At 32.8% G+C, this 14,558-nt stretch overlaps 1 protein-coding gene across 1 annotated transcript; it reads left to right on the forward strand.

Moving 5' to 3' along the window:
* Positions 1-14,050, forward strand: LOC129918832 (uncharacterized). The gene is made up of 3 exons (XM_055999576.1): positions 1-502; positions 10,867-12,205; positions 13,217-14,050. The coding sequence occupies exons 2-3, from the start codon at positions 11,387-11,389 to the stop codon at positions 13,799-13,801; spliced, it is 1,404 nt and encodes a 467-aa protein (XP_055855551.1). The 5' UTR covers positions 1-502; positions 10,867-11,386; the 3' UTR covers positions 13,802-14,050.
* The last annotated feature ends 508 nt before the right edge of the window (positions 14,051-14,558 follow it).

Here is a 14,558-nt window from a genome sequence, read left to right on the forward strand (position 1 = left end):
TCCGTTGTTTTAGCTTAATGTAGTTCTTTCTTATGTATTATTTTTTTTTATTAGTTTTAACTTAATTTATTTTGATTATTTTTTCAAATAATATTAAGTTTTAATTTTTTTTTATTTATATTTGCTTAAATGTTGTTCTAAAATATTAATGTCAATATTAAAACGGAAAAGTTAATTCAAATAAAAAAAAAAGATTAAAAATATAATTTGTATGTCAATAAGTGGCAGTGGGTGCATATTTAAAACACGATCAGTAAACTCTCACATGATCATCATTAGTCGGTAAATGTGAGACGTAATTTTCATTAAAGCAATCTTAATCATTTTTTCGTCTCGTGTCTCTTTGTTTTTGAATGTTTGTTCTCAAAAATTATATGGGTCAGTAGTATAACCGGGAACTTTTTGTGGTTCTTCCAAACCTAAACAATGCACAATAATTGTTAGCTTAATGTCTGTTCAAAGTGAGAACAAAGATTTATGATAAAGGGTACACATCGATAAGGTAAGTTTCATTCAAAATTGCTTATGTTATTAATTGTCTGTCTACCCCTGAAGTGCCATCGATAGAAATGTAATTATGTATTTGAATTAATTGTTAGACCTTTTATTATCAAAAATTAAATTTACTCAAAATTCTCACTTTTGCGTAATTCGTTTAAATGAAATAATAAACAAAATACGCTAGCAAGAAATTGTTCATGGTGGTCTGAACGCACTCAATATTTAAAGAAAATTGCGTTCAATTGTTTTTTGTTCTGTTTGTTTACTTTACTCTGTAATAGAACTGAAGTTCATTGAAGTTATGCAAGTTGAATCCGTTTTGAACTGAAAGTTCTGAGTGTTTAAGAGCGGAATTAATAGTCGTTACTCGAGTTAAGATTTTTCTCAACTCCAGTAAGTTGAGAAATATTTCAAGAATCGCTCAAGGTAATTAAAAATAGGGCTGTCACTTGAGTAAAAAATATATCTTGTCTAAAGGGAATTTTTTTCTTAAACTCGAAAATTTGAAAGATTTGAATTAACTGTCATCAAAAAAAACATTTTTTTAATAATTCGCCAATATACTCGTCGAATTCGTCTTCCCACCTGTACAACTCAAACAAATATTCGCGATTCATTTATTTTATTATAAAATTTAGAACACATTTGAATGGTTAAATAATACAAAAAACAAACGCTCGCAATGACACTTGCGTTTTAATGTCAACTGATTGAAAAAAAACTTAAGCGTTTTCTCAAGTAAAAAAGCCTCCTCAGACGTTTACTTGAGAAAAATTTCAACTCCAGTGATGACTATGAATAAGAATTCACCTGAGCGAATGCTTAAGATATTTCTTAACTTGAGTGACGAATATGAATTCCGCCCTAAGTGATTTTTGAAATGAGAAGAAAACACAGGATTTGATATTCTTCATTATATTTTTCAAATTCACAACACTGCTTTAAAATTTGCATATCAATTAACATAATTTATTTTGATTATTTTAAAATTTGCATATCAGTTAAGCAGACTCGACTGTATTTTTGCGCATTATCTATGCAAAAGTGTGCACAAGAAAATAACAAATAATTTCGAATACAAACGTTCTTTATCAACATAAACATACCCAAGTTTGTCCTTCAACTGCAACCAAACTTCATCAAATTTCATCGAGTTTTTTTTCTTTTCTTATTCGTATCAAGATTAGGTATGTTCGTCTAAGAGATGTTCAAGGTTGCAGAACAAAAAAAAAAAAATAAAAAACACGAATTCTGAATTCAAGGTTGAAAAAAAAAAAAAAACAAAAAAACAAACGAGGATTGTTGATGCTGATTCTTCTTCGCAGGTAGGACAAATGCGTTTTAAACTTATATGTTTGATGTTTTGCAAAGCTTCGAGCTTCATTATAAATGCGATGTGTGTTCTTAAGAATAGATATTTCTAAGAATATTGAGACGTAATTTGTTGTTGTTTATTTTTTTTTAGGAGCATGGAATTCTTTGAATAATATTTTGATGGGTTATTATATCAATTATCACATTTAGTGAATTTTGTTATAGAGGAAACTGATTTGGTTCTTTCAAAATTCATCTTGCTTAAGGTTTTTTTTTCGTTTATTCAATTTTTTGCTTGTTATACCTGCCAGCAATACATTCGAGGTTTGAAGAAGTAACATTTAATTAGTTTATTTTTACCAAATTTTGTTATTTTTACCAAATTTTGTCCAACAAATTAGAAACGAATTTTGTGTTTCCTTAAATAACCTCTGAGTTCACAAAGATGTTTTTCGGTCGATACACCTATTCGATGAGCTAAATTTTAACTCTCATACAGTTCCAGCAAAAAAACAAAACCTAATTTTGGTTTCCTATTACTACTACATATTCTGCCAAAGATCAAATTTTGTAAATACAAACTTTTAAAATAGATTTTGTATAACAGTGTTAATTTTGGTAGAACACATTTTTCATCTCTGATTTTTCCCTTATTTTTCAAATTGTCAATTAGACTATCAAACGAATAATGTCAATGTAAGAAAAATAGAAACCTACTAATAAAATTCTAGTAGGTATTCTCTATAAATTTTAGACTTCAAAATTTAACTGATTTTTGGAGGGAAAAAGTTCAGCTAAAATTAAGCGCGATCTGCGTACTAGGCTCAAGTGTACCTATTACCGCGATAACTTTTCAACTTGTATCCGTCAGGCTTAGTAAAGTATGGAATGGATTGTCAGTTTTCACTTTGAGAGATTAGGAAAGTTACCTATTTCTCCATATTTTATTTTCAAGTATAAATATGTTTGAAACTATGGAACTTCCACACAAAAAGTGCTGTAAGATAAGATTGATTTTGGAGCCTTTGGAAATACTAGATCTAGATCTACTGCTCATGATGTAGTATAATACAACCTCCAAAGGAACGCGGCTATTAAAAAGGTATGTTCGATTCAAAATTGTGTAGCAGCGTTCAGTGTTTTACTTATGAGTAGTTTTCGTACATGGTATAAGAAAAGTAGGTATGATCACGCGAAGAAAGTCTGTATCGAGAACTGTCAGATGAAAGAAAATAATTATGACTTCCTAAGTTTTTGACAGCTGCCCCATTGAAATTGTTGTTGTTTCCAAATTTGTCTTGGAAATTATTGTTGCTTTTGACTTTGCGAAATTAAAAGTCAAAAACTTATTACTCCATTTTGTAAAATGGCGACTCTTATGATCATTCCTTCTCTTCTTAAACCATGGTTTTCGTATTAGTTAAAAATTGCTGGTATAAGGAATATTATATTTTTATATCAAGTTGTTAATCACGATAAAATTTCCACCATCTAATATTATACTGATACCTTAATATGGAAACGGTTAATAGTACCCAATAAGGCTTGCTAAAATGCGCATATGCGTGATATAAAGTCATAAACTTGTGCAGGCATATGTTCATTTTGGTTTATTTAGCTAAGTCCTGATTTTTCAATCATCAGTTAAGTGCCATTCATATGAGCTACGAACTGCATCTGCGAATAATTTTTAAAATCTTCTTTTAAAGCAATTATTAACTTATTCACTTTAAAACAATTCAAATAAGAATAAATGATTATAATATTTACATAATATAAATATAGAATATTGTGTAAAACTGGTTAAAAATACAAAATAAACACATTTTAATATTTTTTATGCGACCAACAACTCCGATCTGCGAACTGTCAAATTTAAATTTGCGGTCTTTTCTTCTTCCTTTTTCTCGGCGCTGTTATGATCTCGATGTCGAGGGGATCATAACTATCCCACGTAACTGCTTCACACTAGTGATCCGCCTGTGGGGTTCGCCGGGTTGACCTCAGAAATCGGCGGCAAGCCTCCCGGTTTTGGGAGATGGTGTTTTTAACATGAAGGCTTCCTCGGATCTTCGTACTTCTAATTCTATCAAGCTTTGTTACTCCTGCTGTGATACGAAGCATCTTCATCTCAGCTGCCGTTAACTTACTCTCATACTTTTTGTACATAGTCCAACATTGTGAACCGTATGTGAGTGCTGGACGCACAACTGCGGTGTAGAGTCTTCCTTTCAGCTTAGGGGGCATTTTTCGATCACAGAAGATGGCAGAATTTTCCCGCCACTTCATCCACCCTACGCTTACGCGATGATTGATATCGTCATCACAAGTACCTTCGTTATTTATCATAGACCCCAGATATTTAAACTTTTCACACTTGGGAAGCACTACACCATTCAAATAAATGTCAGGAATAGGCCTGTGTGGATCAGAAAATGGGCAGCATAGGTATTCTGTCTTTTTCGCGCTTATGCGGTACCCACTACCTTCTAGAACATCCACCCATACATCAAGTGCTCGTTGCAGGGATATCGGGTCTTCACTTATGATGGCTCCATCGTCAGCAAAGAATAACTGATGCACTTTTGGGTCCGTCACTTTGCCTTCAAGCAGGTAATCAAGAACGGTAATAAAGAGCAGAGGACTCAAGACGCTTCCCTGGTGTACACCTACTGTGATTTCGAATTCTTCGGTGACTCCAGCTGCACATCTTACTTTAGTTACTGCTCCATCATACATGTCCATAATTATCCGCACATAGGTTTCCGGAACTCCTCGTTGTCTGAGGGCCACCCATATCAGATCTCGTGGTTGTCGATCGAATGCTTTTTCAAAATCAACCAATACAAAACGCATTCCACAAAGTTACGAACAAATAATTCGCACGAATTAAACCTCATTTTTGATTTAGTTTCAATTTTTGTATTATAGTTCGCACCCTACTAACAATTTTGCTTCTATAATGCTTTATAGAAGCAACAATTGCATCTGTAAAGCTTTATAGAACCAAAATTGTTTGTCGGGCAGCTCTCTGCGACCACTCATATGAATGAAATGTCAAATTCAGCGACTATTAGCAATTCGCAGACGCAGTTCGCATATCCCTACGAATGGCACTTTAGCCTATCATCAGACTAAAGGACTTTGCACATGAGCTACGAACTACGAACTACGAACTGCGAACTGTGGATGGTCGCATATTTTGACATATCTTTCACATGAGTTAATATTTCAATTCGCAGACAGCGACGAATTGTATAATAGAAAACAAAAACAAGAGTAATTTTGAGGTTAAGTCGCGCGCGAACAATTTATTCGTTGTAGTGTGGATGGTATGTGGAACGCGAATAGAGTTTGACAATTCGTAGCAACCAAACTGCAATTCGTAACTACCAAATTGTTTTTACAAATTTTTCTTATTTTAGCAACCAAAATGCAAATTTTAGTATTCTAACATTAGTATCAATTGGTTTCTTATAATTTGAATCATTTTTTGTTTGAAATTGAGTCGTTGAAATGTGTTAAATCTCATTTGTTCGTCCATTCGTTCATTCGTTGGTCGCTCTCATGTGCAAAGTCCTTAATGAAGTCAATATAAAAAAATGAATATTCCCAGGAATAAGCTCTAACGGCCCTGAGAGGGTTATGCACATGCTTTTGATCCTAAATCACATAAGAAAGAGAAATAATTAGTATAACCAACAATCATACAAAATACAATACATAAATTAAAGAATCATTATAAGAACCTAAATAACAAAATTATCTCATCCAAAAATAACCAACTCCACAATTCTGACGTTTTCTGACTCCAGGCAAACCGATGACGATCGCAATAACAAAACAAATCACCTCCCCTTTTCCCCAAACAACCAGTTTGCACATCCAAATTTACACGACAAATAAAAATAAAAAGTAATGAATTGAAAAAAGCTTTTACGATACACATTCCACAGAATATTGCTTCCGCCTTTGGTTGTTTACATTTTTTCCTCTTCGTGTCATGAGCGTGACTCGGTTCCCCATTGGGCCACTGCCCTAGATTGCAAAAAAGCTCTTCCATAATGTGGATACATACACACATCCATGTTGTTGTTGTTGTTGAATAAAAACAAAACAAAAAAAAGTTCCTTCTCTGCACTCAGTCGATACTAGTATATCGACACAACATGCGGGTATCTACTTTATTGTTGTTGTATTATATACTCGTAGTTTTTACTCTCAAGGTCGACTCAATTGCAATGTCATTAACTTTTGCAAAATAGCATTTAGCTTGGAGAGCGATGGAAAAAGATGATATCATTGCCATTTTTATATGCGCTAGCAGTGTTTGCGCGATTTATCTATTAATTCAGGAAACTATCTAACGATCGTGCGCAAATAGAATCGATTAGAATAATAAATATAAAAGCACCCAGTCTCTCCTCCTTCTTCTTTCCATTTTTTCACACGAACGCATATAATTCGAGGTCACCCACTGCCACTTGAATTTATTGAACGAAGAATATTTGCGCTAGTTGTTGGTGTAATTAGTGTGCTGAATGAGTCTCATACGTCACTTTTATATACCCACGAGCCAGTGAGTGCATTCAACTCTTGCTTGCTTGTGCGATGACAGGTGGTAGGATAAATGGCGGTGCTTTTTGCTGCTGTTGACAGCAGTGTGCAATTTGAACGAGGAAATTGAATAAAATGCAAGTTATGTCATCAAGTGAGGTCTGGTGCTTGGGGGTTGTTATAAAATATTTTACAAGATTGAATGATAAATAAGCCGTGTTCATGGTCAAAAGGTGATTGAACTTATTGAGTACAAAAATACTGATAAGAGCAAAAAAATATAATAAGGAGAGGAAATCATAATGATTCATGTTCTCTGGGCTCTCTCGCAAATTGAACACAGGTATGTTTTGCTCGCTGCAAAAAGCTTTTTTTAATTGAATTTTGCGGAATGTCAGTAATATGCTCATAAGGCTTATCGTATCTTGGGGGATTTTTGGCAAATTGATTAGAGAGAGGTTCATTGACATAAATATTATCTAAGGTACTCGTGCAATTAGTTCAATGAATTAGGTATTGAAAAATATTATCAACATAGAAACAATAAATTAAATAGGTAGGTACTCATGTTCCAGAAGGATCCAATCATAATTATTTAGAATTTTTGAAAAGCTTATTTTTATGTTACCTAGGCAGAGGTTTATCTTTGAAGTATCAAAGCTTTTTTGTATTATTGAAGCTAAGGGTGAATGATCTTTCATTGAATTGAGACTTTTAATTTATTTAATTTTCAGTAAAGCTGTTATGTTACAATGTATTGTATAGTGTAGTTAGTCTTTTGATACAAAGTTGCAAAATTTTGTTTGTTGTTATGGGTTCAATGTGCTAATTAAGAATTATGTCTGAGATAACTAGTACATAATAGACCTGTTCCTTTGGGAGGTGGCAAAGTACTACTAATAGTTTACTAGAGATTTTCAATGGAACGCAATTTCAACGAATTCAATACAAATTGTCAGTGGCGGCCTCGCTCTTGCGGGGGCCTCTCGCAAAAACCCAAGAAAACTTTTTAAAATATTTATAAATTTTTTTCATTATATTTTTTATTTAAAACTTTTGATTTTGATTCTAAACTATTTATTCAGATTATTACATAGCGTAGCGGGGCCTCGCTCTTGCCTTGCTCTTAAGAATCAAAATCAAAAGTTTTAAATAAAACAAAAATATAGTGAAAAAAATCTATACCTCTTTTTGCAAAGTTTTCTTGGTTTGTCGCGCGAGGCTATTAACTAAAATAATTTATACATTTAAAACATATTTGAAAAATTTATTATGTAGTATCTACCTACTTGAATATCGCGCCTCGAAATAATTGAAGATCGGTCAAATCGCATAACACAGTTGCTTTCGTTTTCTAAAGGGGATATTCTGTTTACAAAACAAACTCAAAATTTTTGTTTGCATTTTGGTAATCAGTGGAAAAATAAAATTAAAATAGAAGTTTTGCAATTTAATGATGACAGAGAATTTATTTTGAATAAAAACCATGATTTTCTGTTATAACAGCTGCGTTCCTTTGACCCATTTATATACTTTATAAGCCTTAAATATATGCCTTTTCCACACTCAGTTTGAGACTTGCGAATTTAGTCATATTTAAATATTTTTGCTCTGATTCTGTTCCCAATTTCAAAAACTGTCCTTTTTTTCGAAGAAGATAGCGCTTAGAGAGTAAAATAAAATCTCTCCACTCTGACGAATTTTGTCCCAGAAATTTCTTTTGTAAATCTTTCAATATAAACTATTTTAAATACCTAATCTAAAACTTAAATGGAACTTGTCAAACAAGAGAAATCCAAACACCAAACAAGCAGACCTTCTTTCGCATCAAATATTTATCAAGAAGGACAAAGGGGCCTCACAAAGACCTGCCGCCTGGAGCCTCGCAATTCGTAAGGCCGCCGCTGCAAATCTTATCTACTCCGAAAGAAGAGCATGAGTAGATGATACTACTTGATTAACCAAAATATTTACTATTGGTAGACTACCACCTCCAATGGAACAGGGCTAATATTACGAATTGGTTTAGTGTTCTAGCACTTTTGATGACCTCTTGAAAATGTCATGATGAACCTACCATAAATTTTAAATTTTTAATAAATGCGGCTTTTAAAAGTGTTCTTTCGGAGATGGTAGACTACTCATGAGTACCTAGTTGATTAGTAATCTTGTAATCTATCACTCCTCTGCTCGACTAGCTCGATGTTCAAATTTTAAAAGAACACACTTTCAACGAAATCAATGCAAATTCCGTCTACTCGGGAAGAAGAGTATGAGCAGTTCTAGTAGAAAATGTACTAACTATAGATTATCTACTTATGAGTAAACTACCACATTCAAAGGAACGCGGCTTATGTATATAGTTTGTAGTACTAGATTTATCGTTTTCTCATAAAAAGTCTACTACCTCCAACAGGTAACGGCTATTAAAAAGGTTTGTTCGATTCAAAATATTATGGCAACATTCAGTATTTCACTTATGGGTATAGTTTTCATTTGAGTCAAAAGTGTTTTTTTAGTATGTCTTTTCGAGTATAACTTTTTACACCGAAATTTGGTAGGACATCCCTACTAACAATTTTCCTTCTATAATGCTTAACAGAAGCAAAAATTGCATCTGTAAAGCTTTATAGAACCCAAATTGTTTGTCGGAATCGTTCATAGTTAAAATTATTATTATTATTATTAAAAACAATTCAGGTAGACCCTATAACGTTGTTTATATACACCATAAATATTAAAGTTTCTTGTCAGCAAATGACCCTAATTGTTTTTTTTTTTTAGTTTACCTCAATCTACTTCAAAACGTTTTAAAGGCATTAAAAGAAGATTGTATTCGATTATCACAAAAGTGTAAGATGGTACACTTCGGTTAGACTTGTAAAAAGCTTTTTAAAGACCTCTTGATACAAGCAAATGCAAAACCACCAGCATTAAGTTGGACTTACAAATGGAACAATACAAAACATGGAGGCTTGCCTCCGATTTCTGAGGTCAACTTGGCGAACCCCTCAGGCAGTTTGTAAGTTAACACGTGCAGGCAAGTTGACGTACATGAAACTGATTAGATTACTTTTCTAATGGCATCAAAATTTGGATGCCCAGTTGACATGCAAGAAGTAAAAGTATGAATATGTTAATAAAAGAGCTTAGATGTACAGCTGTGTTCAAAATAATAGTAGTGCCTGCAACAAAATAACATTTTTTATATTTACTGTGCTTTTACGGTTAAAAATTTAATTTCTTTGATGTCAAAGTTTGTAACGGTCAATTACTAATAAATGTATCGTAGGTTTAAAATGAAAAAGAAGGTGCTAAATAATTTTTCATTGACCTTTGGTTGTTCTTTCTAATTTGGCCTGTTCAAAATAATAGTAGTTAAAGTTATTTTTGAAGAATTTAAAAGCGGTTTATAGCTTAGAATATTTATTTTTGCTTTAAAAGTAAGTACTCATATAATTTGAACAATTTTTCAACAAAAAACGATTTGTTTCGGTTTTAATCTATTAAAAGTTCGAAGAGCAAAACACTGCAGTTCGGATTACGGAAACTTATACGAAAGCTGCTTGAAGAAGGGAAAACCTACTTGGAAATTCAAGGTTATATTAGGATGGTCCCCTACAATGGTAGCCAATGCAATAAACTCAACGAAAAACCCGAAACGTGCGGTAGAAAAAGAAAAAAGACCGTCGTAGATGACAGGCGTATTGTCCAGATGAGCAAAGTTGAGCCTTCTGCATCGTCGTTTCAAATCCAGAAGGACAATTACAAGCTTATACCTACTTTCTGGAAACTTATTCCCAATTTATTATCCAATTTTAACAATTAGATTGTAAACCAAATATCCCAAACCAAATATCCCAAAAGGTTCTGTTCTTATTTTTATTATTATTATTTATTATATAATTATAGTCTAACTGACGTGAGTCACGTAGTTCAATATTTCTAAAAAAAAAAACACTTCAAAAGTTCAATAAACCCAAGCCGCAAATTTTCAAAGTCCACTTATTCCAAATCCACTCATATCTAACAATCGTTATGATAAACTTATGCCATCTATAAATTACAAACAATTATTAATTCCATTTTTCGTCTACAAACCTTTTCTGACGCTTCACATAATTTATGCCGCCAAAATTACATCATATGAGTGTGTAACACTGACCTTCAGTCAGTCATTCACCCTATACTCAAAACGTAAACAAAACAACAAAAGCTTTTCCCATCAGACCCACGAAAATACAAAAAAAAAAGCTTTATTTCATTCAACAGAACACAAAACTCTTCTAGAGTTCAAAATCCTCTCCAAACACAAAACAACATCACATAACAAAAAAAAAAAAAAAAAATTCCCACATTAAACGACCTTGCAAACGTACACACCACTTCGTTATAATTCTTATAAATACCCCTAAGTTCATTCAACCCTTGTTCTCGCTCTCTTATAGAAGTATTCTTTTCCGAGTGCAATATTACAATTTCCTCTATTTATAGGTCACTCATCACACAAATTGCGCGTCAACCCTTTGTTTTTTATTGAGTTGCAACAAATACTATTGACACCTTCAATATATTGCATATTTACACCGCACACACCTTTCAAATGCATTGCTGCAATTGATAGCACTAATACCCTTCATCATCGTGAGCAGCGCGAACAAAAAAGCTTTCTTACAAAAGTTCTAAGCAACTAAGTCGATACTCAAATACTCACAAAAGCAACAACCCCTACTGATACACACTTACTACTATAACGCTTCTATAAGTGCACTATAGCACTGATATACATCGTCGTGCGTCGCTCACCGCCATTGCCGCTGCCACCACTCAATCAGCGTTAGATACTTGAGATTAGAAGCAAAATAAAAAACGAAATAGAACCTAAACACAACGTGTATAAAAGCTTTATAGATGTTTCGAAGAGCTATCAGTCAGTGTTCAACCATTAGAAAGGCAACACAATTTTGTTAAAAGAGAAAACTTTTTAGAAGAAAATAAAACTGTCAGAAAAAAGATGACTTCAGAGGTTCTACCATTAGGTTTGCTGGAAGCAATAGCAAAAATTGTCCAAAAGGAAGGTTTTGACAATAAGTATATTTTGGAGACTAGCCAATTGGCTGGTATTGGTGAGAATTCTTATGGACTGGTGTTACAAGCCAAGATCAGTTGTCCCAACAAAACAAGGGAACCATTTTTTTGCGTCTTAAAAATCGCTCCATCCAATCCAGCCCGCAGGATACACATGAGAGTTGCTGATTACTACAAACGTGAAGCTTTCATGTACAATGATGTTTTGCGAGCTTTTCAAGAAATCCAAGAGGAAGAGAGAATCCCAGTGGAGGAAGCTTTCAATGCTATACCAAAAGTTTATCACGCATCACTCAAGGATCTTGAAGAGTTTTTCATTTTCGAAGATCTAATCCAAGGCGGATTCAGTCGAAATTCCCGTTCGAACTTACCAACTTTCGAACTTGCCATTTCAGCTTTGAAAGCTTTGGCAAAATATCACGCAATGTCATTTGTCATACAAGCTAAGAAACCGGAATTATTTCAAAAGCTCATTGGAGAGTTACGTTTCAATGACAATCTCTACACTCCAACCATGGACCAAGTTACCATTGAATTTGCCAAGAAATATGTTCGCCGTACAAAGGAAATGATCGCCGACGATAAACATCGATCAAATCGAACAGAACTAATGAAAGTGGTGCAAATATTCGAAGATACGTTCAAAGAAATTGGATTGAGATCTGTCGATGGAGGTGGATGTGCGCCGTATGCGGTGATCTGTCACGGTGACTTCTGGAACAATAACGTTCTTTATCGTTATGACGTAAGTAACTATGCAAAATGTTTATTGTTTCATAATTTTTTTTGTTGATAAAGCCTTATGAGGGGTAGAAATATAGTGAGTGTTTAACCTAGTTTTGAAAGTGAATGCGCATTGAAGCAGCTGCATTATCGTGATAACATTTAGACAATGGCTTGTGACTTCTCTCCAAAGCAGGGGCGAATATACTCTGTGAAACTAGTTTCGTCGAGTTATTTATTAAGCTTTGTTTGTTTTATAATTTTTTTGTTGTTATTGTTTTTGTTCACTCTTGAACAAGAGATCTTCCGAATTCCGGTGAATGGAAAATCTTATCACGATTTTCATGGTTTTTACGATAACGAAGCGTTGCAAGCTGTTTTTATTGTTATTATATTTCAAATACAAATTTTGCGTAGATAAGAATTTGTACAAGTTTGTGCATACCGCATACTGATGATAGTCAATGACATAGCCTTGATACCTATAGATGATTCGCATAGAATCGATTTGGCGAATTTTTTTTAATGCCAACACGTGCGTCTGCAATTTGATAGATAAATTGTATTTTTGGCGCCGTTTCAAGGAGTTGTTGTTTTTGATAACAAAAAAAAATGTTTACGATAGAAATTTTACAGTCTTCGATTTGTATTTTTATTGCGTGGTGATATTTTTGACACTACGAGGTGTTAAATGCGTTTTGATGAAACAAACTTTTATCTCCAACTGTCAAATTCCGTTTTTTTTCAATTTTTAAGCCTTGTTATGACTTTAAAGCTTTTATCCAAATTTTTCGTTAAGTTTACTTGATTTCTTTCAATATCTTCTGGGGTATTAGAAACCTGTCAAATACTAGCTGTCACTTTTCTAATGAAATAGTAACTCATGAAAACTTAACGAAACTTAGTGGTCAGTTCTAATCTAAGCGATTATAGTGTTGTAACTTATGTCAAAATCTTTAAAATAGTTTATTTTTCGATATTTACCTATCTTAACTCAAAACTTAACGATTTCTTTTTTCTCTTTATCTTTCAGGAATGCAACAACCCTATCGATGCTAAACTCATCGATTTCCAAATGTCTCGATATGCTTCTCCGGTCTTAGATATCGTACACTATCTGTTTGCTTGCACTGAAAAGGAACTTCGAGATGCTCATTTTGATGAATTTATAAATGTCTACCATGCAACTTTAACTGAACATTTGCGGCTCTTTAATTTAGATCCTGAGGTCATATTTCCTCGATCAGTTTTAAATAGTCACCTTAAAACCTATGGACCTTATGGTTTCTGCATGGCGATATTTTCAGTGCCTTTCTTCATTTGTGACTCAAGTGATTTGCCAGATTTGGATGAAGTCTCCGAAGCGATACATGAACTTTCTTCTGAAGGATCAGATTCCGAAGACAGAAACCAAGAGCAAAATAATAATATCGATTTGGAAATGGAAAAGAAGAGTCGAGTTTTGGTGGAGGAATTTGAATTATTGAACGAAAAAACAACACCGTTATTCAAGAAACGCTTAACAGGAATTGTACTAGATTTGGTTAAGTATGATATGGTTGATGAGTTAGTTGCGTTTGGTAAGAAAGTTCGAGAAGAAAAAATGACAGCAAATTAAGAGAGAAATGCACAAATCGATAATTATAGTGAGAGTTTTCCAATGAGGCGTATATATGTAAATTAGCTATCGAGAAGCTAAAAACAAAACAATTGAGTACCTTACAGATTGTGTTATTAGATAAACAAAAAAATAATAATAATAATAAAAGAAAAAAAAAAACAGTATTGTATTTAAGTGTTTAAAAAGTTCAAATCAAATTTTAATAAAATTAATATGCCAATGTATGTATTTTAAAAAAGATTTTAATATTAAATATTTAATATATATATATATAATTGTAAGTTTGCATAATATAAAAAAAATGTTTTATAAAAAAAATTATTTGTTATTGTAAATTGTACATCTTTTTAATAAAAACAAATAAAAATAAATAAATTTAAAAATATTTATAAGAAATTATAGTTTTTTTTTTATGAGATAGATGGAATTCAAGAGTTAGCTGTTAAGTTTTAGGGCTAATAAAAGCTTTACAATTCTTTGTATATTTTTAACTGAAGTTTGACAAACAGTATTTTGCTCAACCTGTATTCTAAGGCACAAAATTTTGCATTTAAAGTACGTGGAAATAAAGGATTTTAGCCAATCAGTATAATGAATATACAGCATCTTTTACCCCCTTCGATAGTTCTTAGGAATGTAAGGTAGCAGTTTTTAAAAATTAATCCAAATAGTATTTTAGTTTAATTTCAAAACAACAATAGCTGTGTTTTATTGTTCCCGTGATCCGGATCAGATCATTGATTTTATTTGCTTT

This window comes from Episyrphus balteatus, chromosome 4 (assembly GCF_945859705.1).
Source record: "Episyrphus balteatus chromosome 4, idEpiBalt1.1, whole genome shotgun sequence".
Lineage (NCBI taxonomy): Eukaryota > Metazoa > Arthropoda > Insecta > Diptera > Syrphidae > Episyrphus > Episyrphus balteatus.

Bases quoted from the DNA above. Each gene is read 5' to 3' on its own strand.
- LOC129918832 (XM_055999576.1), top strand. From the start codon at position 11,387: ATGACTTCAGAGGTTCTACCATTAGGTTTGCTGGAAGCAATAGCAAAA. The intron at 12,206-13,216 runs GTAAGTAACTAT...TTTATCTTTCAG, and splicing joins ACGTTCTTTATCGTTATGAC to GAATGCAACAACCCTATCGA.